The sequence below is a fragment of the Miscanthus floridulus genome, chromosome 9 (genome assembly GCF_019320115.1).
Source record: "Miscanthus floridulus cultivar M001 chromosome 9, ASM1932011v1, whole genome shotgun sequence".
Taxonomy (NCBI): Eukaryota; Viridiplantae; Streptophyta; class Magnoliopsida; order Poales; family Poaceae; genus Miscanthus; species Miscanthus floridulus.
Genome location: NC_089588.1, coordinates 56815586 through 56843278, shown reverse-complemented (window position 1 = coordinate 56843278; position 27693 = coordinate 56815586). Strand labels below are relative to the sequence as shown.

Sequence of the window (27693 nt, the reverse complement as noted above, 5' to 3'; positions counted from 1 at the left end):
ATCAAATCTGCATCTAAAAATTATCAACATCTTCTATTAAAACCCTCGGATGGAGAAACTATCAAAACAAAAATTGTAGATCTCAAAGAGTTATGCAACTTTGTAGTTGACAACCTTTTCATTTGAAATCATCTATCCAAAGAAAATTACTTTTAACTTTCTCACATTTGAAATTCAATTTTTTCAATGACCTCAGATGGAGAAATAACCAAAACTAAAGTTGTAGATCTTGAAAAGTTATACAACTTTGTAGTTCACATCTTTTTCATTTGAATTCGTTTAGGGTCCGAAATACTTATTTCAAAACCGGATATAGATAACACGCGAGAAAGGTGGAGTGGATAGGGGAGATAAGCGCGAGCCCCTGCGGCTGCGAATCACTCATTTTTTTCGTGTGAAAAATTGCTTGACTTGTGACTGCCTGGTGGCGTCTTGTGACGATATGTAGAGGTGGCTCGAAATATAGCCGCCTCTACAAACCGATGATTTCTGGAGGCGGAAGAGTAGAGGCATTCCAGCCACCTCTACAGATCCAGTATGTAGTAGTGGTATCCATCATGCTCGGAAGATGGTTATGGCATTTCCTATTAGGAGCGGGTATTATTTGTATAGCCATTGGTTTCATACCTAGGCCGGCTTATCCCGTGCGAGTTATACTACAAGGACGACTTCCCAAGATTTGGTTGTGGTGGTTTATCTACAATTGACACATATGGTCAAGGAATGTTTTTTCTAGGGATATAGGTGGTGATCTGGTCTACTAATTGATTAATATTAGTGTGCCTGTGTTTATTTAAAATTTGTAGGTTGTGTGCATCATAATATGGAGAGGACGAGAGTGTTTTCAAGCTGATTTTATCAACTCGATGTAATAAATTTCAAACATAATAGAAACTTTCTTATGGAGAAAAAGGTGCTAAAGCAGAAGGACCAATGTACTATACATGTGCAAAATCATATAAGAAGGAACAGTGCCTTCTCTAGCAAGAAATATATGGCGGGAAATTTTAAATTTTAAAAAACACTTCACTGGTGGTTTATGCTACTAAACCGCCTCTGCAAATTGCCTCTGGAAATCAATTTCCAGAGGCAGCTATTTTACATAAATCGCCAATGAATGCATTTACATCGGCAGTTTTCTTAAACTACCTACCTTTGGAAATGAATTTACACCGGCAGCTGGCTTAGGTGAACCACCAGGGTAAATCTATTTTACACTGGCGGTTGCCTTAAGCAAATCGCCAGTGTAAATAGATTTACACTAGCGGATCTCAAGAACGCCTATGAAGTTCACGATTTTCACAGGCCTTTCACACTAGCGGAAGCCTGAAACGACAGTAGAAATAGGCCTAGAACCGACAGATTTACACTGGCGGATCTCAAGAAGACTCCCGTGAAGTTCACGATTTACACTGGCCTTTCACACTAACGGAAGCTTGACACGCTGGTAGAAATATGTCTGGAATTCTGTGTACTGGTGAGCATAAATGACAGCCCGATGAAGTAATAAAAACTGAATGAAGAAACAGATGGTATTGGTATTTGGTAACAATAAACGCGACGAAACATATGTAGAGGTTCTAAATTAACCGGATGGACCAGACACACACGCACACTCTATAAATATATATGTACCCGTCCACCAATGACCTCGCGTAGCTAGCTGTACCTAGCGAAATAGTAGCAGGACAAAGTGGAGAATAAGGATGAAAACGGTCGAACTCGGTCGAAAAACTCCTCAATCGTTTTCTACTTTTACATTTGAAATACGAAAGCGAAAGCGAAAGCGGACAAGCCAGACACGAAAACGAACACGAACTTACGGAATATCTAGAATTTCGAAAACGAACCAATTCGAGCGGAATTATGTCGAACACGGTCGGTATGCGAAAATTCAATACGAAATACCGACCCACAGTGCATAGCATTAAACAAGTGCACGACCAAATACATAACAAGTTCACAACTAACAAGTGCATGATCTAGTTCAAGTGCATAGCATTAAACAAGTGCACGACCAAATACATAATAAGAGAGATGAGGCTGGGCGCTGTCTATAAGAGAGGGCAGCTAGCCACCGGTAGAAAGAACACAGCTGCGTGGTGAGCAGCCTGTAATTGGGCTGTATGACCTGTGCAGTTGGCCAAATTCGGTTTAAACCGAATTTTGAATTCGGAATATTTCAAATTAAAAGTAGAAAAGTAGAAAACGGTCGAAAAATGTGTAAACCATTTTCTACTTTTACATTCGAAATACGAAACATCTCAAATGCGAAAGCGAAAACGGTAAAGTCGGATAAGAAAATGCAGATTCGGTCGGATTAAATATAGAAAACGATGCGGTTCGGTTCGGGATATTTCCGTTCCGTTTTCATCCTTAGTGGAGAATACTCAGCCACCATGTCCTTCTCGAGGCTATCCGCTGCCGCGACGTATACTGCTGCGATGATGGAGTCCAGCACCAAAATGGCCTTCGCGGCCATAGACTCTGCCGACTTCAAGGTGGCGGAGCAACAGCTTCCACCGTCTCGGTTCATCAATGGCGTCATGCCGCAGCCTTCGAACGGGCGCTGGTGCGGCGCCCAAACCTACGAACGGCCCACACGGAAGTGGATGGGCACGTTCCCTGACGAAGAAACCGCGGTGTGCGGCTACGACGACGTGGCTGCGCGCCGCTGCCAAGGCGTCACCAACTTCTCAGAGGAGTGCGCGACGGACGACGGAGAGCTTGCGTTCCAGGCGACGACCTCCAAGTCCGTGACCGTGAAGACCACGTTGCGGATGCAGACATCTGCCGACGAGGTGAGGCCGAGCCTGTGGCGGGCAGCGCGTGCGCAGCCGGCGACGCGGGCGCGAGAACATCTTTTCCACAAGGCGCTGACGCCCAGCGACGTTGGCAAGCTCAACCGCCTCGTCGTGCCGAAGCAGCACGCCGAGAAGCACTTGTTTCTGAACTGCAACCCCATGATGGCCAACGGTATTGGCATGCTCATCGACTTCGTGGACGGCTCCGAGAAGACGTGGCGGTTCAGGTACTCGTTCAGCGCGACCAGCCGGATGTACGTCATCACCAAGGGATGGGGACGATTCATTCGGGAGAAGGACCTCCAAGCTGGGGACAAAGTAGCATTCTCCCGGTCCGCGTTTGGGGCGTACAAGCAGATGCACATAGACTACTGGAAGACGCAGAAGAAGCCACAACCACAAGATGCCGTGGCCGATGCGATTGCCGTTCATTGCCATGCCGTCATGCTGTTCGTCGTTGATATTGCTACAGCCTAGACGTACAAGCTAGCTAAAATGACCAAAGCTAGCTATAATTAGCACATCATTGTCAACCTTCTTGATCTGAGCTATCTATCTAATCTGATCGTTGACGCGTAGGGTCTACTCCTGTATTATATGGTATCCTCTCCACCTTGTGTAGTTTGTTGTCCATCCATCTGCAATTGTTAACTTAGCGGCTCGGTGTGAGGTATTAAGATTATTGTTATTGGATCATCTTCAATAGTTCCTAACACTAGTAGAGAACAGACCTTTGATCCTCGAACAAAATGGGCTCTAGTCCCGGAATTTTTTGCGCCCGGGACTAGAAATACCTTTAGTCCCGGTTGGTGGCTCCAACCGGGACTAAAGGTCCCTGCCCAACGGCTACTGCGCCAGACAGAGGTGGCAGGGACCTTTAGTCCCGATTGGAGCCACCAACCGGGACTAAAGGTATACTTTTACTCCTGGTTGGTAGCTCCAACCGGGAGTAAAGGTCTACTCCCGGGCCGTGGCTGCGCCCGGGGTTGGAAAGTTACCTTTAGTCCCGGTGGGAGCCACCAACCGGGACTAAAGGTCCCCCCTTTATATTTCGGCCGTCTCCTTCCTCCCCGAGCCCGAGCTCAGCACATTTTGAAGCTCACTGCAGTAGTGTTCTTGCTTCCTCCCTCCCTCCATTGTTCCTCCATCCATTCTTCGATTCCTCCATCGATTTCTCCGTCGATTTCTTCGATTTCTCCGTCGATTCTTCAGTTGTAAAGGTTACCAATCTCATACTCTCATTTTTCACCATTGTCTTATCTCATTTTATTCACTATATATATATGGTTCTTTATTGTGGTTTTTTTCATTTGTAAGCAATTTGAGCTTAAAATCACTTCAAGCTTGCATATTTACATGAAAGAAGGTTAAAGTAGCTAGTTGAACTTGCGGACCGTGTTCATCTCGGCGACCATGTTCTCTGCCGAGCGGTAACGGATGTCAAGGAGGAGCTTTGATTCTACGAGGGAGAGCGGCAACGGTCGTGGAAGACCGTGTTCCCTTCCTCGTAGAATCGGAGCTCTTCCGTGGCAAGTATGGTGCCGTCCGGTGGAGAAATGCTCGCCGAGATGATCACGTAAGCAAGTTCAACTAGTACGGATGGTTATTTATTCATATGTCCCGATATCGTCGCAGTAGTCTGTCAATCACCGTACTTTTTATTTTAACTTTTTATGAAATAAAAACTTAGAAAATAGTTAGAAAATCTGTACTAGTTGAACTTGCGGACCGTGTTCAGCTCGGCGAGTATGTTTTCTGTCGAGTGGTAACGGACATCAAGGAGGAGCTTTGATTCTACGAGGGAGAGCGACAACGGTCGTGGAAGACCGTGTTCCCATCCTCGTAGAATCGGAGCTCTTCCTTGACCAAGTACGGTGCCGTCCGATGGAGAAATGCTCGCCGAGATGATCATGTAAGCAAGTTCAACTAGTACGGATGGTTATTTATTCACATGTCCCGATATCGTCGCAGTAGTCTGTCAATCACCGTACTTTTTATTTTAACTTTTTATGAAATGAAAAACTTAGAAAATAGTTAGAAAATTATAGAAAATCCGTACTAGTTGAACTAGCGGACCGTGTTCATTTCGGCGAGCATGTTCTCTACGGAGCGGTAACGGACGTCAAGGAGGAGCTTTGATTCTACGAGGGAGAGCGGCAACAGTCGTGGAAGACCATGTTCCCTTCCTCGTAGAATTGGAGCTCTTCCGTGGCCAAGTATGGTGCCGTCCGGTGGAGAAATGCTCGTCGAGATGATCACATAAGCAAGGTCAACTAGTACGGATGGTTATTTATTCACACGTCCCGATATCGTCGCAGTAGTCTGTTATGTGTGTACACTCCCATTCTTCTGTTAATTTGCGAAAATATCATGTGAATTACTTACCTGCCGCAGTAAAAGACGAGAACACAATGACCATTAAAAATATCATTGTTTAGAGATCTAGATAATTTTATAGTTTCTTAATTTTATTTGTTTATAAAAGGAGAAATTTATAGTGTATTAAAAAATGAGTATAGAGAGTAGATGACAACTGTTTCTGGGTCCTCGGCCTCTCATGGGTTTCCAAAGTGACTTAGGCCGGGCCTCCCTCTCATTCCATGCGGCAAGTGTCGTGATGAGACGAAGATTGTGATGGAGTACCGAGTGAAGAAAGAGGGTCCCAACAAGGATCGTATCTTCTACAAGTGTCCGGATCGCAATGTGAGTTATTTTATCGTATTTAATGATTATGGTTAGTTTATACCTATTTTCATGATGGTTGTGATTAAAGTTCTAATTTTTTGTTTTAATTTCAGTGGGATGGCAGTGGACGATGTTCAGGCTTCTACTGGGAGGAAGAGTATGTTGAACTCGTGCAAAAATATCTTGCACAACAGGCAGATACGGCGGCTAATGAGGCAGTGATCCAGCCGAAGAAGCCCAAAGATGTTGCACAATCGGGGGATCTGTCTGTTTTAGTTGAGATTGGTCATGAAATCCTAGTGCTACTGAAATGTATTTTAGCTTTAGTTCTTTTAGTGGTAGTTGGGATTGTCTACATTGTAGCGATGCTTTCATAAATTTGTATCTTTTTGTGGTGGCACGCATGTTGTATAAATAATTAATTATGATATATGTTTTAATATGGTATTTATGTCATGTAATGCAGATGAGCCGTCATTGGATGTATAATGCTGATCGCCGCTCCCAAGAGTTCATTGACGGCGTGCATTCTTTGTTACGTGCGGCCGAGGCAAACAAACGTGACGGTTTCATGTGCTGCCCATGTGCCATATGTAAGAATACGGTGGAATATCCTTGCTCAAGGACTCTTCATTCACACTTGTTCAAGTCGGGTTTCATGCCAAACTATATTTGTTGGACAAAGCACGGAGAAACCGGTGTTGTAATGGAAGAAGAACAATGGGACGACAATGATATTATTCCCGATGGTGCATGCTTCAATGATACTGTAATGGGAGAAGCTAAAGAAGAGGTAGCCGTAGAAGATGAGCCGGCTGATGATCTTTCTCAGGTCATTCGTGACGCACAAAGAGAATGTGAAAGTGAAAAGGAGAAGATCAAGTTCGAGCGGATGCTAGAAGATCACAAGAAATTGTTGTACCCAACTTGTGATGCAGGGCAGAAAAAGTTGGGAACCACACTAGAATTGCTGCAATGGAAGGCAAAGAATGGTGTATCTGACAAGGGATTTGGAGAGTTACTAAAAATCCAAAAGAAGATGCTTCCGAAGGACAATGAATTGCCCGCCACTACCTACAAAGCAAAACAAGTTGTCTGTCCTATGGGGCTAGAAATAGAGAAGATACATGCATGTCCTAATGACTGCATCCTGTACCGTGGCAAAGAGTACGAGAAATTGGATGCATGCCCGGTATGCCATGCGTCGCGGTATAAGATCAGGCGAGATGACCCTGGTGATGTTGAGGGCGAACGTCCATGGAAGAAAATCCCTGCCAAGGTTATGTGGTATGCTCCTATAATACCACGCTTGAAACGTCTATTCAGAAACAAAGAACATGCAAAATTGTTGCGATGGCACAAAGAAGACCGTAAGGTAGACAATATGTTGAGACACCCTGCTGATGGGTCCCAGTGGAGAGCAATCGACAGAGAATTCTCGGAGTTTGCAAATGACGTAAGAAACTTAAGGTTTGCTTTAAGTACAGATGGTATCAATCCTTTTGGAGAGCAAAACAGTAGTCATAGCACTTGGCCTGTTACTCTAAGTATCTACAACATTCCTCCTTGGTTATGCATGAAGCGGAAGTTCATTATGATGCCTGTGCTCATCCAAGGCCCGAAGCAACCTGGCAATGACACCGATGTGTACCTAAGACCACTTATTGACGAACTTCTCATTTTGTGGAATAAAGAAGGTGTACGTGTGTGGGATGAGTACAAACAGGAACACTTTGATCTGCGAGCATTGTTGTTCGTAACAATCAATGATTGGCCTGCTCTAAGTAATCTTTCAGGACAGTCAAATAAGGGATATAATGCATGCACACACTACTTCGGTGATATTAGAGGTGTATTCTTGAAAAAATGTCGAAAGGCCGTGTACCTTGGCCATCGTCGATTTCTTCCTGCAAATCACCCTGTAAGAAAGAAAGGCAAGCATTTTAAAGGGAAGGCAGACCACCTGACCAAGCCTCGCAACTGAACTGGTGAGGATGTACTCGATATGGTCAATGATGTGAAAGTCGTCTTTGGAAAAGGACATGGAAGCCAACCTGTTCCGAACGACGCTAACGGTCACGCACCCATGTGGAAGAAGTCCATATTTTGGGACCTACCCTATTGGCAAGTCCTAGAGGTCCGCAGCTCGATCGACGTGATGCACCTGACGAAGAATCTTTGTGTGAACCTGCTAGGCTTTATGGGTGTGTATGGAAAGCCTAAGGACACATTTGAAGCACGACAGGACCTGCGTTGTTTGAGAGAAAGAGACAACCTGCATCTAGAGAAGATAGATGATGGACGCCATTACTTACGTCCTGCTAGCTACACTCTAAGCAAAGAGAAGGAAATCATGTTTGAATGCTTAAACAACATCAAGGTACCATCTGGATTCTCCTCGAATATAAAGGGTATTATAAATGTGCCAGAGAAGAAATTCTGTAACTTAAAGTCCCATGACTGTCACGTTCTCATGACGCAATTACTTCCAGTTGCATTAAGAGGAATTCTACCTCCAAATGTACGTCTAGCCACCGTGAAGCTATGTGCATTCCTCAATGCAATTTCTTAGAAGGCAATTGATCCAACTGATCTAGCTAAACTACAGAATGATATGGTTCAATGTCTCGTCAGCTTTGAGTTGGTGTTCCCTCCTTCCTTCTTTGAATTTATGACACACCTCCTAGTTCACCTAGTCAATGAGATTTTCACTCTCGGTCCTATGTTCCTACACAACATGTTCCCCTTAGAGAGATTCATGGAAGTCCTGAAGAAATATGTTTACAACCGTGCTCGCCCAGAAGGAAGCATCGCCAAGGCCTATGGAACAGAAGAGGTCATTGAGTTCTGTGTTGACTTTATTCCCGACCTTGACTCGATTGGTGTTCCTGAATCGAGACATGAAGGGAGACTAAGCGAAAAGGGGACACTAGGGAGGAAAATATATATTGGTACGGATGATGATTATTTCAATAAAGCGCACTACACAGTTCTATAGAACTCCTCTTTGGTAGATCCGTATATTGAGACACACAAGGATCTCTTACGATCCGAGTTTCTAGGGAAGACTGAAGCTTGGATTACGCGTAAGCACATGGAAACTTTCGGCGGTTGGTTGCGAAAAAAATGTCAAGGTGATGAGAGCATCCATGAGCAACTGTATTTATTGGCTATGCAACCATCATGGCATATCATCACATACAAAGGGTACGAGATAAATGGGAACATATTCTACACAGTAGCCCAAGATAAAAGGAGTACCAACCAAAATAGTGATGTCCGCATAGATGCCACAGACCCGAATGAGAATAAGCAGACATATTATGGACGCATAGATGAAATATGGGAACTAGAATATGCACCTACTTTGAAGATCCCGTTGTTCAAGTGCCAATGGGTCAAGGTGACCGGAGGCGGGGTAACAGTACACAACGAGTATGGAATGACAACAGTAGACCTTAGTAATATTGGGTACAAAGATGAACCATTCGTCCTTGCCAAGGATGTGAATCAGGTGTTCTATGTCAATGATATGTCTACCAAACCAAAAAGAGGAAAAAACGATAATGACTCAACCAAAGAGCCAAAGCGCCACATAGTTCTTTCAGGGAAAAGAGTCATCGTGGGAATTGAGGACAAGTCGGACATGTCAGAAGATTATGAAAAGGATGACTGAATTCCGCCATTCAAAGTGAACAAAGACCCTAGCATCTTGGTAAATGATGAGGACACTCCATGGTTACGACGCGATCATAACCAAGGGACATACGTAAAGAAGAAGTTCACTGCTGTGCCCATTTGATGATATAGTGATTTAATATAGTGTGTGTTTGAGATATTATGTAATAATTGTGAATTCAGATGTTTATTATGTCATGTTTCAAATTAAATCAATGTTTGATTTGGTGGGATTTCTCTCTCAAAAAGGTAAATTAGGATATTGAGTGATGAAAAATTAAAATATTAACGTTAAAATGATGTGAAAACAAATTTCCTGTCCAAAACCAATAGTTTTAATAATTTTAATTAAACACTACATTTTTGCATTAACAAAATAATAAATATTAGTTACATTATGTTTTATAATTGTAACAAAAAAATAAAAAAAGTTAGGTTATAGATTTTTCCTATGTGCAATAAAGAAAAAGAAAATCTATATTTTTAACAAAATAATTTTATGCCTTTTATTTAATTTACTATGTATTTAACAAAAACTATTGCATTTCTATTGTATTTAACAAGACTATTGCTTAAAACAGGCGGGAAATAAAACTGCAGGCCACCTTTACTCCCGGGTGGGAAGCCCACCCGAGAGTAAAGGTGGGCTGCAGTTTCGTGGCCCGCCAAAAAAAACCCTTTACTCCCGGTGCGTGTTACCAACCGGGAGTAAAGGTATACCTTTACTCCCGGTTGGTAAGACGCACCGGGAGTAAAGGTACCTTTACTCCCGGTTGGTAAGACGCACCGGGGGTAAAGGACCTTTACTCCCGGTGGGGGGATGGCACCAGGAGTAAAGGGGTATTGCCTATATATACCAGGGCCATCTTCTTCCTTGCGTTCTTCGCCGATTCCTCTCCCCTGCGCCCACACCACATTGAGGACGCCGCCGCCACCCCGCCCGACGACGGTCATCACCACCGCCTCGCGCGCGTCCGCGGTCCCCACGCCACCCCGCGCGCCGACGACCTCGCTGCTGCTGCCCACCCCGGCCCAACGCGCGCCAACCGCTGCTTGGTAAGTTTTGGTAAGTTAATTTCGTCATTAGCGCCGACGACATCGCTGCTGATGTGATCTTGAATGTGTTTCGTCATTAGCGCCGATGACCTCGCTGCTGATGCGATCTTGAATGTGTTTTGTCATTAGCGCCGACGACCTCGCCAGCCGCTGCTTGGTGTTGTAAAAATGTGTACCGCGCGCCGACGACCTCTCTGCTGATACGATCTTGAATGTGTTTCGTCATTAGCGCCGACGACCTCGCTGCTGATGCGATCTTGAATGTGTTTCGTCATTAGCGCCGACGACCTCGCCAGCCGCTGCTTGGTGTTGTAAAAATATGTACCGCGCGCCAACGACCTCGCTGCTCTGCTGCTGCTGATACGACCTCGCTGCTTGGATGTGTACTGTGTTGTAAAAATGTTAAGTTCGTCGTCCGCGAGTGTGCACAAGCAGCTGTTGTCGGCCACCAGGCCATTCCTTAACGACGACGACAAGCGTAGTCTTCGTCATTAGCGCGCGTAACCGACGCGTGTCATCCAGCGACACCAACGAAAACGGCAAATTAAGCGTACGACGATACAGTGGCTAGTCACCATTTATCTTTAAAAATAGTTATAGATATTACGATTGATGTTTCAAGTTACCACCATAAATCGATTTATAAAGACGGTTGGTATATCACCCTGAAATCGATTTGTAGACATAGTTGGTAATAATGTGACCGGTCTCAAAAAGAAATACAGCGCAATGAAGTTCATAACCCTTTCAAGTTAGATTAAGAACTTTCTATTGAAGTTGTTGAGCTAGAAGACATGTACAACCTTTACTTGATGATATTTTCAATTAAAATAGTATATGGCCCCAAAATTATGCTTTAAATTTTTTAGTTTTTCAAATTCAATTTTAAAATGTACATTCTTTCTGTGATACCGAATAGATCTGAAACGTAGAAATTTGTTCTCCTAAACTGAAAACATTTCTCTTTTGAAAGTAGAACATTGTTTCATGAATCTAGAACATTGCCTTTGCTCAATACAAGAATTTTTTCTATCTTCATAGATCAATGTTTGTTAACGAAATTTTATCCAAATATATTCATGTAGGGTCTTTTTTTTGAAGGATTTGTTGTAGGATATATAATGGTCAAATAGGAACTCAATTTGGATACCCAGTTTGTAAACTAAGCGTTTTTTAGTTTATAAAAAATATCACATGTGATGATGAGCAGTTTTGGTTGGACTTGCATGCATGGCTAAAGACAATTTGGGCCACAAGAAAGAAAAGTCCAAAAAGAAGATAAATTCTTATCATTTCGGAAATAGTAATGGTTATATTAGCAATAAGACACATATACTTACATTTCATAATGACTTATACTTACATTATTAGCATAGAATTTTCTCATATGATGAATGACTACATGGTTCACATGGTACATAGGATCACAACATCACGCACCGACACCGCCCCGGCCCACCTCACGTCGTCGTCGTCAGCACGTCGGCCCGCCTCACGTCGTCGTCGTCAGCACACTGGCCACCGCGCCGACACGTATATATACATCATTTGTATTCATATGCATGTATATATACGTCGCGGAGCACCGCCGCCCTCGTTCGCCCATGCGTTTCTATGTATACGGCGGAGCACCGCCGCCCTCGTTCACCCATGTGTACAGACATATATACGGCAGAGTGGAGCACCGCCACTCTTGTCACACCGCCCTTTCTCGCGGCCTAGTCGATCAACATTCGTATTATCGTTATCGTTAACGCTAAACAATCACACCAGGGCGAACCGCGCTGTTGATGTCACCGACGTGGTTCGCCCTAGTCACCGACGCAATTCGCCCTCGGCCGTTTATGTATAGCCCTAATTCACCCTAGTACCAACGCAGTTCGCCCTAGTATGGCGAATTGCGTCCGTGACCGAGGGGCAAGATTTAATAATGCATATTGTTCGTAGATTTTACGCATGTAAGCAAAGATTTGACGTACTATATATTGGTTTTGTTTTTTGAAGCTAGATGGCCGACCCGAGAAACATGGATGAGGAGGAGTTGATGATGAATTTGATCAACACTGGCACTCAAGTTGCCGGCGATGATGGTGCTAAAAATAACGTGCAAGAGGATGCAGATGACGGGAGTCAGTACTTAGCTCTTGAACAAAATGAGCAACAACATATTGGCCAAGTATATATTTTTTATTATTAGCTATATATATTATCATATGTCTTATGTGTGCTCATGACATTAAAAATAATGTTTATGTTTTGTAGCCCTCTGGATCGACATCAACAACTACAACGAAGAGTAAAAATGTTCGAGGTCCCAAAAAGCCATTGGAGGGCCGCTTCATCATCTTGGAGTTCAATGTGGATACAGGAGAACCGGGGGGCCGAATAAAATGAAATTTGTGCACCACTGTGGTTACCTTGTACGGGATCGGCTCCCGATTAGTACCCATGAATGGAAGAAGAGACCAATGCTCCTCATATCAGTTTTGTCTCTGATCGTGACAAGACGTTAATTTGGAAAGATGTCTTGGTACATTTCATGCTCCAAACAGATGGTTATGATGATATAATTGATGGTGATGAATTGAAGGAGCGAGTTAGGGATTGGGCAATGAAGAAGATGGCCACCCAGTTTCAAACTTGGAAGAAACACCTATACACGACGTATGTCAAGAAGAACATAGCACCAGATTTTACTGTCCCAGGCCCGATCTCAAAGCAGAGGCCCTATTGGGATGAGTTTGTACAGTACAAGACTTCGGAAGAGGGTGTGAGTCAGGTGATAAAGAACCAACATAATGCCCAACAAAAGACATACCACCATAACTTGGGATCAAGTGGCTACCCGACTGCCATTAAGAAGTGGAACAAAATGGAAGCAGACCTTCTTGCCAAGGGTATCAGACCAGAATCACTCGAGTGGGGAGAACGTGCAAAGAATTGGTTTTTCGCTCATCGGGGAACACTAGACCAGGAGACAGGGAAGTGCGTTTATGGCGCAAGACTGCAAGAAGCAGCAGAAAGATTGTTTTATGCTCAGAGAGCTACTGCTAGTGGTGCGTTCAGGCCCAACAATGAGAAGGATGAGCTGACATACGCCATCGGGACTATTGAACATGGTGGCCGAACTAGAGGCAAAGGAAGTGTCTCGTGGGAGCATGGATTCCCTCAGGACAGACCTTCCTACAGAAGCCGCCAGAGAAAGAAGGAAGAAGAGGCACAGCGGCTCTAGAGGTTGGAGGAAGCAGTGCGTGAAGCACAGGAGCGGGAAAAAAACCTTGAAGCGAGAATGTAGGAGGAAATCAGAAGGCAATTGCAAATAGCAGTGAGTGCAAGCAAGCAGGCATCAGAGCCAGGAATCAACATTAGCCAATCTGTTCAGTTGAAAAGCAGCTGCGCTTCCACGGAGATACCAAATCAAGGGGACACAGGACTGCGCTTCCCTGTGGATGACGTCACTGAACCTTGTACAACGTGTGAGCTACACATTCTGAAGGGGAATTCCACAATCAAGGTGGCTATCGGTCTTGTTAATCCTATCGACCGAACCAAGACACCAAGGATTCATGGGAATATAATCCAGGAAGGATATGCTACCATCTCGGTAGATAAAGCTAAAAAAGGTTTTAGTGATTTGCCTCTTGACATTCCTGGAGGTGATGGCGAGAAGGCTCTAGGAGAAGCGGAGAAGACATTCATTCTATGGCGCAAGCGCTACATTATCATTCCAGGGATGTCGGCTCCACCTCCTCCAGAACTACTCACCATAGGTACGTGCGGATGAAAACACTACATCATTAATTTGTATTGGCTTAAATAATTAACAATCTGCTCATAATAATATGTCATTCCTTTTTTTGTAGCAGATCCTCCCCCAACCTAAATCCTCCCCCAACCACATGTGATCAGATGTCTGGGTTTCAGGCATCCGATGTCACAACTCGCTCGAAGCCTTCTCAATTTTTTACCACAGCCTACACATGCGATAACATGACATCTCGCCAAGTTTCATGATTTTTGGACTTCGTATGGATTTTATATAATTTTAAAACACTTTTCTGGCAAGTCGGTCATCATGTTACGCGAACAAGATGCGTGAAAATTTGATGCAAGGTCGTGGATAGGGACTCAACATGCACCAATTAACATGAATAACATTTTTCGAAACACTACATTGCAATATTCCATGCACCTGCAGTTCAAATTTGACATATTCGAAAAAAATCAAAGAATCGAAATAAATTAAGGAAATATAAAAAACAAAATCAAAATTGGCCTAAATTTTAAAATTGAGTTCAAAACAATGTATTGTAGCACCACAAAAAAACTAGGCTAAAAAAACCAAAAAAAAATTGCCGAGGGCTCTTTGCCGAGGGCCTGGTCCGTGGCCCTCGGCAAAGAATTTTTTTAAAAAAAATAAAAAATCTTTGCCGAGGGCCGTGGATCTGGGCCCTCGGCAAAGAATTAAAAAAAAATAAAAATCTTTGCCGAGGGCCGTGGATCTGGGCCCTCGGCAAAGCACCGAACCCTAAATCGGGCCGCAGCCCAAATTCCCGATCGAAAATTGTGAAAAAAAACGCTCGACCATCTCCCTCCCCACGCGCCCGCTCGCGGCCGGCCCCCGTGCGTCCACCGCCGCCGCGCACCCTGCCACCGCGCGCCCGCCGCCGCGCGCCTGCTGCTGCGCGCGCCGGCTGGCCCGAGCCTGGCCGCCCCGCGCGCCCCACCTTCACGCGCGATTCCCGGTGGCCCCATGCCTCCACCGCCGCCGCGCGTCCGCCGCTGCGCGCCCGGCCGCCCCGAGCCCGGCAGCCCCGGTCGCCCCACGCCGCCACCACCGCCACCGCGCGCCCGCCGCCGCGCCGCGCGCCCGCCGCTGCGCGCCTGGCCACCCGCGCGCCCCACCGCCCCGCGCTCGGCCGCCCAGCTCGCCCCGGCGCCCCACCAGCGCGCCCCGCCGCCCCACCATGCCCAGTGGCGGTCGAGGTCGTGCCCTGCCTTCGTTCCCCGTCTCCGTCGAGCAAGGGGAGGTCGACCGCCCCGACCGACCCTCCGGCGGCTCCCCCTTGCCGGCCTTCCCGCCCTGACCCTAGCCCCCAGGCCGCCCCCGTCGCCGGTTGCTGTTGGAGGGGAGGAGGCAGAGGGTGAAGTTGGAGGAAGAAGAGAAGGAGAAGAGGAGAAGGAGGAAGGGGAAGAAAAGGAGAAGAAGAGGAGAAGGAGGAAGGGGAAGAGAAGGAGAAGAAGGGGAAAAGGAGAGAAGAAAGGGAAGAGGGGGAGAGGAGTACTCCAACGCCGCTCGACCTCACCGAAGAAGAAAGTGACCCCCGCACCGCGACGCCCGACTCCACCACAACCCTAGGTAAAACTCTTGTTGTCGGCCTTCGTGCCGTATGTGGTTGTGTGGGCCTTCGTGCCGTAAGTTGATATGAGGGCCTTCGTGCCGTTGTGGTTGTCGGCCTTCGTGCCGTTGTGAATGTCGACCATCGTGTCGTTTTTTTGTAGGTTTTGGAAACCTCCCCGTGCAGGGGAGGTGCTGCCGAAATTTTGAACAAAAAATAACCTATTGTCTTTTTATGCAGGAGAAGAGTACGTCGGAGGGGACCCGGAGGACCCCGATCGTCTTCGTCGACGTCACGGTTCTGCCTGCACTGTGTCGCCTCGCCACTACGTCGATTCGCCACTGCCCCGCTAGCCTTACTTCATCGACACCCTAGGTATAAATAACCTCTTTTTGCGCATGTCTGTCGTAGCCCGCGCGTAACCCAGTTAGGCGTCTCCCGTCCGAAAGAGATACGGTCGTAGGTATGCGGATCTTTGCGTATCTGCGAGCGTATCTGTTTCGGATTGTCCACATTTTTTGGACAGCCCGTGGATGCGTAGATGGGTTAGTTTCCATGGTCCGCTCCGGTCCAAGAAGGAGTTTCGGCAACACCTCCCTGTTGTTCTCTGGATACACAGTCTCCCTTGCAGGACGTGTATCAGGAGAACAGCGGGGAGGTGCTACCGAAATTCTATCTTGGAGAGGAGCGGAGCATGGAAACTGACCTCATCTACGCATCTGCGGGTGGGATTAGGACCTATCCTCACCTATTAGACAGTAGGAACACCGCGTAGATGCAATTGATGGTCACAATACTCTATGCTATAAATGTTAAAGGATGGAGGACCGTCAGTGGATGTACACGGGCTGGAGAAGCGGGAGTGACTACGACTATGAATGGGTGAAGGGGACAGATGGTTTCTTGAAACATGCATTTGGCCCAGGGACAGGAGGACATTCTCTAGTTTGGTGTCCCTGCAGCAAATGTGACAACAGGAGAAAAGTAGATGAGAAGACCATGGGTAGACATCTTGTGTTCAATGGTTATACGCCTGGCTACCAGCAGTGGATCTACCATGGTGAAGCAGATCGTATAAGAGCGGAGGTGGTGAGAGCACGCCTCGAGGCTTTTGATGATGATGCCGGGGTAGCAGACATGCTAGATGACGCCCACCAAGCTCACTTCACTGAACGACGTGAGAAGGAGGAGATGGAGGAATCCACAAAGGACTTCTACAAAATGTTGGACTCGGCACAGAAACCCCTTCATGAGCGTACAATGATTTCTCAGCTAGATGCGATTGGACGCGTAATGGGGTTGAAGGCCGAGTTAAACCTGAGTCGAGAAGGCTTCGATAAGATGTTGGCCATGTTTGGCACCATGCTACCAGAGAAGCACACTTTGCCGACGAACTTGTACGAGGCAGAGAAACTCCTTCGTATGCTTAAGATACCGTATGACAAGATACATGTTTGTTCGAAGGGGTGCGTCCTATTTAGGAAAGAACACAAGGATGTAAATTACTGTCCAAAGTGTAAATCCTCTAGGTACCTGGAGGTAGACTCTGGTTATGGTCAGAAGAAGCAGCTTTCGATCCCCGCGAGAGTGCTACGTCACCTTCCTTTCCTACCGAGGATCCAACGGCTATTCATGACTGAGGAATCCGCGAAACAGATGACATGGCACAAAGATGGCAAACGGTACAATCCTGGGAAGATGGTACATCCGTCTAATGCTGAAGCATGGACATATTTCAATGACAAACATCATGACAAAGCAGCTGAGGCTCATAATGTACGTGTCGCGCTGGCAACAGATGGGTTCAATCCTTATGGAATGATGGCTGCCCCATACACATGCTGGCTCGTTTTTGTTATCCCCCTCAATCTCCCTCCCGGCATCTCCTTTCAATGGCATAACGTATTCTTGTTGTTGATAATTCCTGGACACCCGAGGAGTAATATGGGTGTGTTCATGCAGCCTGTGATTGATGAATTGATCCACGCTTGGGAGAAGGGGGTATGGACATACGATCGAGCTACAAAGACAAGCTTCAAAATGCACGTTTGGTACCACTACTCCCTGCATGACTTCCTGGCATATGGGTTATTCGCCGCCTGGTGTGTTCACGGGAAGTTCCCATGCCCAGTATGCAAGGAAGCCGTGAGGTTCATTTGGTTGAAGAAGGGTGGCAAGTATTCGTCGTTCGACCAGCATCGTCAGTTCCTCCCTCTAAACCATGAATTTAGAGAAGACATCAAGAGCTTTACGAAAGGTGTCAAAGTGACAGACCCTAAACCGCACTTGAGGACTGGTGCCGAGGTTCATGTTCAGATAGATGCTCTCGTGCCCAATGAAGAAGGTGGTTTTGTGGGATATGGTGAGGAACATATGTGGACTCATAAATCCGGCTTGACGAGGCTCCCCTATTTTGATGACCTTCTTCTGCCACATAACATTGATGTAACGCACACTGAAAAGAATATCGCCGAGGCACTCTGGGGAACTCTCATGGACACTGACAAGTCTAAGGACAATGTTAAGGCTAGAGTGGACCTAGCGACGTTGTGCGATAGACCGAATCAAGCGATGCAACCTCCTAGTGGCCGAAAGAAGAACTGGAAAAGGCCTAAGGTCAATTTCGTCTTGCAAATCGATCAAAGGAGGGAGGTACTAAAATGGATGCAGATGTTAATGTTTCCAGATGGATATGTAGCGAATCTTAGCAGGGGAGTGAACTTAGGCACTCTGCGAGTCAACAGGATGAAGAGTCATGACTACCACATATGGATTGAGCGGCTTCTTCCGGCGATGGTCCGAGGCTATGTCCCTGAGCATGTCTAGCAAGTGCTGGCAGAGTTGAGCTTTTTCTGCCGCCAGCTTTGTGCCAAGGAGATATCTTGGACCGTCGCTCAGGACTTGGAAAAAGTGGCACCTGTGTTGCTCTATAAGCTGGAGAAGATCTTTCCACCCGGCTTCTTCTTGCCGATGCAACATCTGATTGTGCACCTCCCGTCCGAGGCACATTTGGGGGGGCCCATGCAGGCCCGTTGGTGCTATCCAATCGAGAGATGTCTAAAGACTCTTCGCAAAAAATGTACAAATAAAGCCAGAATTGAGGCTTCCATTGCAGAGGCATGCCTTCAGGAGGAGGTGGCAAACTTCACAATGCTATACTACAAGCCGAACCTTCCTAGCAATCATAATCCACCCTTTCGTTACAATACTGGCGAAAATGAATCGACCCTGAGCCTTTTCCAAGGCCAACTCGGCAGCGCAAGTGGATCAACCCCAAAGCTATTGGGAAATGAAGAGTGGCGCAGTATCATGCTATATGTGTTGAATAACCTTACCGAGGTGCAGCCGTTCATCAAGTAAGTTCTCAACGAACTTATTTCAATATGCCGTCACTATTCTGCATCCAACCCCATTGATTCTCGTTCGGACAGGGAATTTGTTCGTGAATTCTGGCATCAATCAAGGGATCCTACCTCGCATGAACAAGACACCCTTGTTTCGCGGGGTGCGGGAGCGGGGAGGCCTGATTTCATTTCTTGGTTCAAACAAATGGTAATGTCCAATTTAGCTCGTACGTTCGATCGTCCAAGGTGATCATACGTTTGATTAATATAACGATCTATCATGATTCACCTTGCAGGCCCAGACCGATTCGTCCATGAGCGACGAGTTGAAATAGGTTGCAAACGGCTGTGATGTTAGGGTGAAGTCATTTACCGGCTATGACGTGAATGGATATCGCTTCCACACAACAAGTTACGAGCCGATTCGGCCCAAACAAAAAACCACAAATAGCGGAGTTTGTACGCCCGGCACTGATGGCCTCGACTATCATGGTAGAGTTGAGGAAATCTATGAACTCTCATTTCATGGAGACGAACCTCTTAAACCTGTCATGTTCAAATGCCACTGGTTTAATCCTTGATCAACAAGACGAACCGCTCATCTTGGGCTAGTGGAGATTCGAGAAGATTCCATCTATCCTGGAAAAGATGTCTACATTGTGGCTCAACAGGCCGTGCAGGTGTATTATACTCGATACGCCAACCAAGACAAAGAGGATCTTAAGGGTTGGGCTATTGTGCACCAGGTATCTCCACATGGTAAACTACCTGCCCCAAATGATGATGATTACAACTTCAACGCAAACACATATGATGGTCAGTTCTATCAAGAAGATGGGCTACTAGGCACGTTTGAGATAGTCTTACCCGAAGCAATCGAAATGGAAGTAGACAACGAAACGGTTGATGACAAGGTCGATGGAGATGTGGTGGTAAATGCCAAGGACATAGCAATGCTTGAGCGATTACTTCTAGGCAATGATGACGATGACAACATAGAACCTTCGAATAGTGTTGCCCATTTGGACAATTTTGACAGTGATGATGAGACCTATGATCCCAATCATGAAGATTATTCCTAATACATGTAATACTATGGGTTTTTAATTTGTGTTTTGTTTATATATTTTGAATCTATTTCTAATATATGTACTAATTAGTCTTGTTCATTCTTTGTGATTGCAGGTGATTGGACAAAGATGGCGAGCAGACGTCCATGCCATGACACGCCCTCGGTTTACGGGAGAGACCGCCCTCTCCTTCAAGGTGAGGGGTCATCGTCTAGGGTAGCGTCCGTAGGAGGTGACGAGAGGAGGACCATGGGCAGCCGCCGCAGGAGGCAGCGGTCTCCTCCCTCGACACATGACGAGGTCCTGGAGGAGGAGCATGTGACGGCCACGGCCTCGTCCTCGTCGGAGGATGAGAGGGGTCAGCAGACGGGTGAGGGAGACAAGGCGCTCGAGGGCGAGGGAGGCGAGGCGCTCGAGGGCGAGGGAGAGGGTACCGCTACCCGGACTCTCTACGAGCGAGGTCTTGCGAGCCTCCCTCTAGTTCCGCTTCCTCACAACCGCTCAATGATTCGGCCTATGGCAAAGAGGTAAGTAACTATGGATGCTATCACAACTACTTCATAAGATATGTTGGAAATCTTAATAGAAACTGATAAATTTTCTTAATCACTTGTGCAGGGCCTGGTTGGTTTTGTTGGGTACTCCAGCATGCACCCCCGCGAGCATCCTTGGTGTTTTGTGCAGGAAATGGTACCCCGGCATTGTGCAACTGTCCGAAGAGCCGGTGGTGCGGGAGCCGGCCTCCAACTGGGACAGGTACGCGCTGGTCACGGATGACACTTACCGCAACAAGCAGCAGCGAGTATTGGCGGAGTTTTGGGTAAGTCTCTCTCGCACAACATTGCTTAATACATCACATTCATTGGTTAAATCTTTTATCGAAATAATGAATGGATACATCGGTTTTGTATGCAGAAATATTTCAAGGCCGAAGAAGGACTTGAGGCCTAGGTGGATCGGGCGGCTGCCGCAGCTTGTAGGAAGTACGTCACCGAGATGCATCACCATGGCCACGTCCAGGCCCACATAGACTACTATAGGTCGGTACTTAGGCAGTCCCTCCCCAAGCCTCAAGCAAGATGGATTACGCTGACCCGGGACCAGTACCTTGAGGTAGGCGAATAACATTCATAATGATTCGTTTTGATATTAAGTAGGTTCAATTTCATCTTCTTATATGTCAAATACTCGATGACTTGTAGGTGATTCCCTGGTGGTGCTGATCGTATCCCGAGTGCTGGGCCATGATCGTGGACAAGTGGTTATCACAGGACTTTGTTGACACGCACGAGAAGCAGCGGGAACAGCGTCTGATGAGGCAAGGTCCAACTCACCATCAAGGCAGCCATAGCCTCCCCGGATACAAACAAGCATACGTAAGTGATTTCTTTCATTTATTTTGACGCTCAATTCTGCTTGATTTCTCAACATCTTCCTGTCTTTCTCGCAGGAGGCTGCGCACCCGGGCGAGGAGGTCTCGGAGTTCTCTGCGTGGGCTATGTCCCACATGGGTAGGGCGTCGTCCTCTGTCTCCTTCGACCTGGCTGCCCTACCCTAGGTGTACTCCGACCCGAACGTGTACACTAAAGTCCAAGAGTACACGTCAACGGTAAGGCAGATCTATGGGGAAGATTACAATGTGCGCACTGAGCCCATTGATGCAGAGGCGATCATGAGGCTCGGAGGAGGCAAGAAGCACGGGCGGCTGTGGATTGCAGATGGCGCCATTGACTCCACCACTGTTCCCTCCCTCGATGCCATCCGAGCACGGAGCACGAGCTCCAGCCAGCCCATACGTCCACGGCCTTCTCCAGCACTGTAGTAGGTCCAAGCACTCTAGGTAATTCCTATTTTACTCATCGTACGTAGATATTTACACACCTAAATTAGATTTGCATTACTGATACATTGGAGTGAAATATTGCAGGCCGAGCTACAAGAAACAAAAAGGCAAAGTTAAGAGCAGAACGCGGAGCTGACCGCATAGCTGTAGGCCCAGAAGGTCGCGTTCGAGGCCGCGCAGAAGCAGATGGCGGAGATGATGGTGATCATGCAAAGTCTTGGGCAAGCATCGGGTGTACCTGTGCAGTTTTCAGCTCCTCCACCTCCTACTCCTGCAGCTACTCCTGTAAGTATGAAAGTTCACTTTTCGCTTGTGCTTTGCATGTATGTCGGCCTTCGTGCCGTTGTGGATGTCGGCGTTCGTGCCATTGTGGATTTCGGTGTTCGTGCCGTCGTTTCTTGCAGGTTTTGGAAACCTCCCCGTGCAGGGGAGGTGCTGCCAAAATTTTCAATTGAGTCTAATGTTTTTGTATTCCTACAATACTAGATGCAATCTCTAAGTTCCAAAACTATTTTCCTGGATTACTCACACATGCAATCTCTGCTCCTTTGTGCAGCTTCCGTCCGCGGGTTCCAATCAACCCGCTAGTGCGTCACCGGGTGATCCTGCTTTTCCTTCACCATCGTCTCATAGGATAGCTTGATGAGGACTCGTGCTAGGTGATGTGGTTGGACTTTAGCGTGATTTGTGATTTATGGTTGTGACTTGTGCTTGGATTTCATTAACTTGTCGTAATAAACATGTGAATGATGATGAACATGTGACTTGTCGTTGTAATATATTGTGATTTGTGGTTCACAATTATGGTTGTGATATATTGTGAGAAAATGGGTTCTGTGTGATATATATATGTATATATATGAAATGCTTGTGTCGATGGAATGCAAAAAACGAAAAAAAAATTTAAATTTCTGCCTCTTTGCCGAGGGCAATGACCAAGGCCCTCGGCAAACAAGGGTCCTTTGCCGAGGGCCCAAGCAATAGCCCTCGACAAAGATTTTTTTTGGAAAAAAATCCTGACAATTTCTTTGCCGAGGGCCAGGGAGTAGGCCCTCGGCAAAGGGTTAAAAAAATTCAAAAAAACCATTTCTTTGCCGAGGGCCGGCCCTCGGCAAAGAATTTTTAAAAAATCCTGAAAATTTCTTTGCCGAGGGCCAGGGAGGAGGCCCTCGGCAAAGGGTTAAAAAAAATTCAAAAAAACTATTTCTTTACCGAGGGCCAGCCCTCGGCAAAGAATTTTTAAAAAATCCTGAAAATTTCTTTGCCGAGGGCCAGGGAGGAGGCCCTCGGCAAAGGTTTAAAAAAAATAAAAAAAAATTATTTGCCGACTTTGCCGAGGGCCGGCCCTCGGCAAAGAATTTTTAAAAAATCCTGAAAATTTCTTTGCCGAGGGCCAGGGAGGAGGCCCTCGGCAAAGGTTTTTTAAAAAAAATAAAAAAAATTATTTGCCGAGGGTCGGCCCTCGGCAAACAAATTAAAAAAAAAACCATTTCTTTGCCGAGGGTGGGCCCTCGGCAAAGAAACCGCCAACGGCGCCGGCGCCTGACGGCTTCTTTTCTTTGTCGAGGGCCGTCCTGGCCCTCGGCAAAAGCTTTGCCGAGTGCCCGATAAAGGGCCCTCGGCAAAGACCCCTTCGCCGTCTAAAAATTCCCCGAGGGGTCTTTGCTGAGGGCAGCCCTCGGCAAAGCCTTTGCCGAGGGTTTTTGAGCATGCGCCTCTAGTAGTGAGGTGTTGGAGTTCAAGATGAAGAAGTAAGATAGTCCACAAGTGTTTGAATCACAAGGTTTGGTTTTGTGTCCGCTTTTGTCTGAGTTCTGTCCACTTTTGTGATTTTCAATAGAAGTTCATGTTTTGGTGTTCTTTTAGTGGATGGTAGTCGAGGCCAATTCTCATATTGGGGGGAAGAATATGTTGATATGCTAAAATGGTGCCTGAAAAGACTAAGACTGCACCTGTGCATGGAGAGGTGAATCAAAAGAATCCCAAGGATGAAGATCTCACGAAGAATTTGTCTATTTTAGTTGGAATTGGAGGAGGAATCCTTGTTCTGCTTAAGTGCATTATAGTTCTAGTTGTTTAGTGCTAATTGGGACTGTCTATATTGTATCTAGACTCTAATTGTTCTGTTATATATTTGGTATAGTGCTAATTGAATTGGGATTGTCTATATTGTATATCCACCCAAATTAAGAATCTACTTTTAAACCATTCAAATATAGGCAGTGCCAGATGTACTTTTAAATAGTGCTAGATGTAGTTTTAAACTGCAATGGTGCTCAATATCATTGTTGAGTCTATTTTTCAACCGGCAGTGATTCTCGATATTAGTATTAGGTCTGCTGATCTACTAGCAGTGGTGCTCACTGTAGGTTCTACTAATTGGAATTGTCCAAAAACTATATATGCCTACTTAATTGAAATCATTTGAAAATTATTATTGCAAGCATATACTCTAGAGAGGTATATTCATCCAAATTTTTAGATATAGAATCATTCCAAAGACCTTAGAACAAAACTACATATGCGATAACAAATACCTTAGAATAAAATTACATAATATACGTTGCGAAGACAATTTTGGGAAAGAGGTACAATGTTAGCATCAGTGTCTACAAACACATTGTAATATAACCACCAGTGTTGATGGTCACTAAACCCTAAACCCTAAATCCAACCATCAACATCTCTTCAAAAGAATGATAAACATAGCATGATCATGTCTTGTTCCTTTCAAATAAAGTCCATACCATATTATTTGGAGAACTAACCTTCATAGGAGACATTGAACAAGAGATGAATGAAATGGGCCAACATGGGTGGGTCACCCCACCCTATATATGTGGTGTCGACTAATCTAGGGTTACCCCCTAGACCTCAATCCATGTAAACATCAAGAAACCCAACTTTACAAGATCATCAATATTGGTTTCATGTAGGTTGAAGATCAATGGTCCAATTGGATGTTCACACGGATCCATGGACCCACCATTTCCACATTGGATCTCCAATTGCATAGAAACATTGTACACAACATGGACATCACTAGTCGGGCTGCCCTATAGAAGATGGACTGCCCCACCTATCGTGGGCGGGCGGCTGACCAAGGGCAGGTCACCCAACACCTCTCATAGTTAGGCACGGTGTCTAAACTATAGCCTGCGGCTCTCACCACGGATAGTTGTGGTAGGTAGTATGTAGTGACAGCCTTGTCTATCCTTTGTATTTCACTATGTTCGGGTTAGTTCTTAAATTGTAGAGCTCTTTGCAGGAATGGTTTGAGACACCCTTCTCATCCATGTTCATTGTCTGCCAGGTTTGTCCTCCCATGTTTTGTGTGTGATCACTAGTATCTAGGTGTGCTAAGTTGTATAAATAGTATATACCTGTTTGCTATAGTGTAAAGTATTCATTGCCCACTTATCTCGTTAGCATCCCAACTAAGCTATCTACCGACTTGTATCTTACCCATGAGGTTTGGTAGCTATTGTTAATCAACCATATTATATATGTTTATATGGCATGTACTAGTCTTTGCTTGTACTAGTGTTTGCCAAACAAACATGTGCCTTTGTTCAAACTTCATACATGGCTCATTAGGTTACTTCACAGTTTTATTAAAATCAACCTGCAGTCCACCTCTGTTCAAAATAAATTACAAAGCAGTTCGTTTTCTTCTGTTTTCACGCTTGATCTTTTCCAAAATGGTGCCCGCCATCCCTAGTCTGTTTTTAAATCTGATTTTATTTATTGAAATTAAGAAATAGTCCAGTTTATTTACGCTTATGCCATCCAGATCTTTAAAACACCATAACTTCTCCGTTTTAAGTCCGATTTCAATGCAATTTGCGTCTATGTGATCGTAGCAATGCGTAGATTAGTTTTATCAACTTTTCAACATCTTTTTCCATTGTTGGTGCACTGTTCTAACCAATAGCTTTTATTTGTTATGCATGATTCACTATGCTAGATTTGCATATCACTGCCAGCATCATCACTGCCGGATTTGTGAGAACCGGCAGTGATGTACCTTCACTACCGGTTATGAGCTTGAAAATGAAAAAATGATTGGAGCTAGGCTAAAACTGGCAGTGAAGGACCACATCACTGTCGGTGTATGGCTTGAACCGACAGTGTTTTGGCGGCCACTCATCACTGCCGGTTTAAGCCAAGAGCCAACAGTGATTGGGCTCTATCACTGTCGGTTCTAGCCAAGAACCGACGGTGATAAGCCTACAACACAAAAAGGCTGCAGCCGTCCTCTCCTTCCTCCTCTCTTCCATCCCGAGAACAGAGGCGGCGTTTGGACCCTTCCCTCCATTGTTGCGGCTGCTCTTCACCATGAAGCTAGTGCTTGGATTTTGAAGAATGGCTTGATCTTTTTGCTTTAAGGTTAGTAACAAACATCCACTCATTTGATTTTGTTGCTTAATTAGCTTCGTTTTGATGGCTACATTGCTTGATTCTCATTCTAGTTCTTTCTCCATTCTAGAGAGCACTTTTCCAATTGGACATTTGTGCAAGGCTCAAATTATGGTGAATCCATCATCCAAACGGTTGGTGTCTATGAACACATTTAAATCATCATTGTTAGTATGTGATGCTATAATTAGTTCTTAGAAGTAGAGTAGAATAGATGTTCTTCATTATTGCGCAATAATTGTTTTTACTACGATTTTCAATTCACAGGGCCGGGGCTACTAATTTCAATTTTCCAATAATTAGTGTACAATAATGTTTTCCAAAAATGGTACTTTCGAGCTACAATTGTTGTTCATGAAGCTCGATTTCTTATTAATTCTTTGTAATTACTGTCTCAATATTTTTTGTGCAGAGATGGATAGAGAGTGGATGCATCTGTCCCGAACGGACAAGCGGTACATGCATGGCATCAGCCAGTTTATCACTGATGCCAAAGCCCATGCTGGGAATGGGAACCCTGTCTTCTACCCATGCAAAGATTGCAAGAATCATAGGAACTTTCGTCAAATTGAGTCTATACGATCGCACTTGATTACCAGGGGTTCTTGCCAAACTATACGATATGGACTATGCATGGTGTGGTTGATGTGAATGTTCTACCGAAAAACGATGATGATGTGGACATGCCTGACGTAGCCATCCACGATGCTGATGAGGAACCCCGTGTCAATACGAAACCTATGGCCACAATTAATAATGTGTTTAGGAACACGCTAGCTGACGACACCAAGGATAACGATGGCATTTCTCAGCTGCTACATAATGTAGAGACCGGATGTCTTTGTGAAAGATAGCTGAGAAAGCTAGAGAAAATGAGACAAGATGGCAAAACACCATTGTATAGGAATTGTCCAATGAGCAAACTGGAAGCCGACATCATGCTGTTAGAGTTCAAATCGACAAACGGATTGAGCGATAAAGGCTTCCATCAGTTGTTAGGTATAATAAGGAAAATGCTCCAAGAAAAAACAAGATGCCAGAAAAGACATACTTGGCCAAGCAAATGATCTACCCCGTCGGCCTCAAGGTTGAAAAAATCCATACGTGTTCCAATGATTGCATATTGTACCATGGAGAAAAATACAAAGACTTGGACAAGTGCCCCAAGTGTGAAGCTCCATGGTACAAGGAAGGGTCGTCAGATGAGGGTACCAAGACCAGAGGAGGTCCCGTAAAGGTCGTTTGGTATTTTCCTATAGCTCCCCGGATGCATAGGCTGTTTGCATGTGCAAAGTCAGCCAAGCTATTGTGCTGGCATGACGAAGAGCGTAAGAAAGATACAATGATGAGGCACCTCACCGATGGGCATGACTAGAGGACTATCAATACTATGTTCTATAAGGACATTAGTGGAGAGGTAAGGCACCTTTGGTTTGCTTTGAGCATAGATGGGAT

At 45.5% G+C, this 27693-nt stretch overlaps 1 protein-coding gene across 1 annotated transcript; it reads left to right on the top strand.

Annotated features, from left to right (window-relative positions):
- The first annotated feature begins 2399 nt into the window (after positions 1–2399).
- Positions 2400–3281, top strand: LOC136479959 (AP2/ERF and B3 domain-containing protein Os01g0141000-like). Its single transcript, XM_066477652.1, has one exon. The coding sequence runs from the start codon at positions 2400–2402 to the stop codon at positions 3279–3281; it is 882 nt and encodes a 293-aa protein (XP_066333749.1).
- The last annotated feature ends 24412 nt before the right edge of the window (positions 3282–27693 follow it).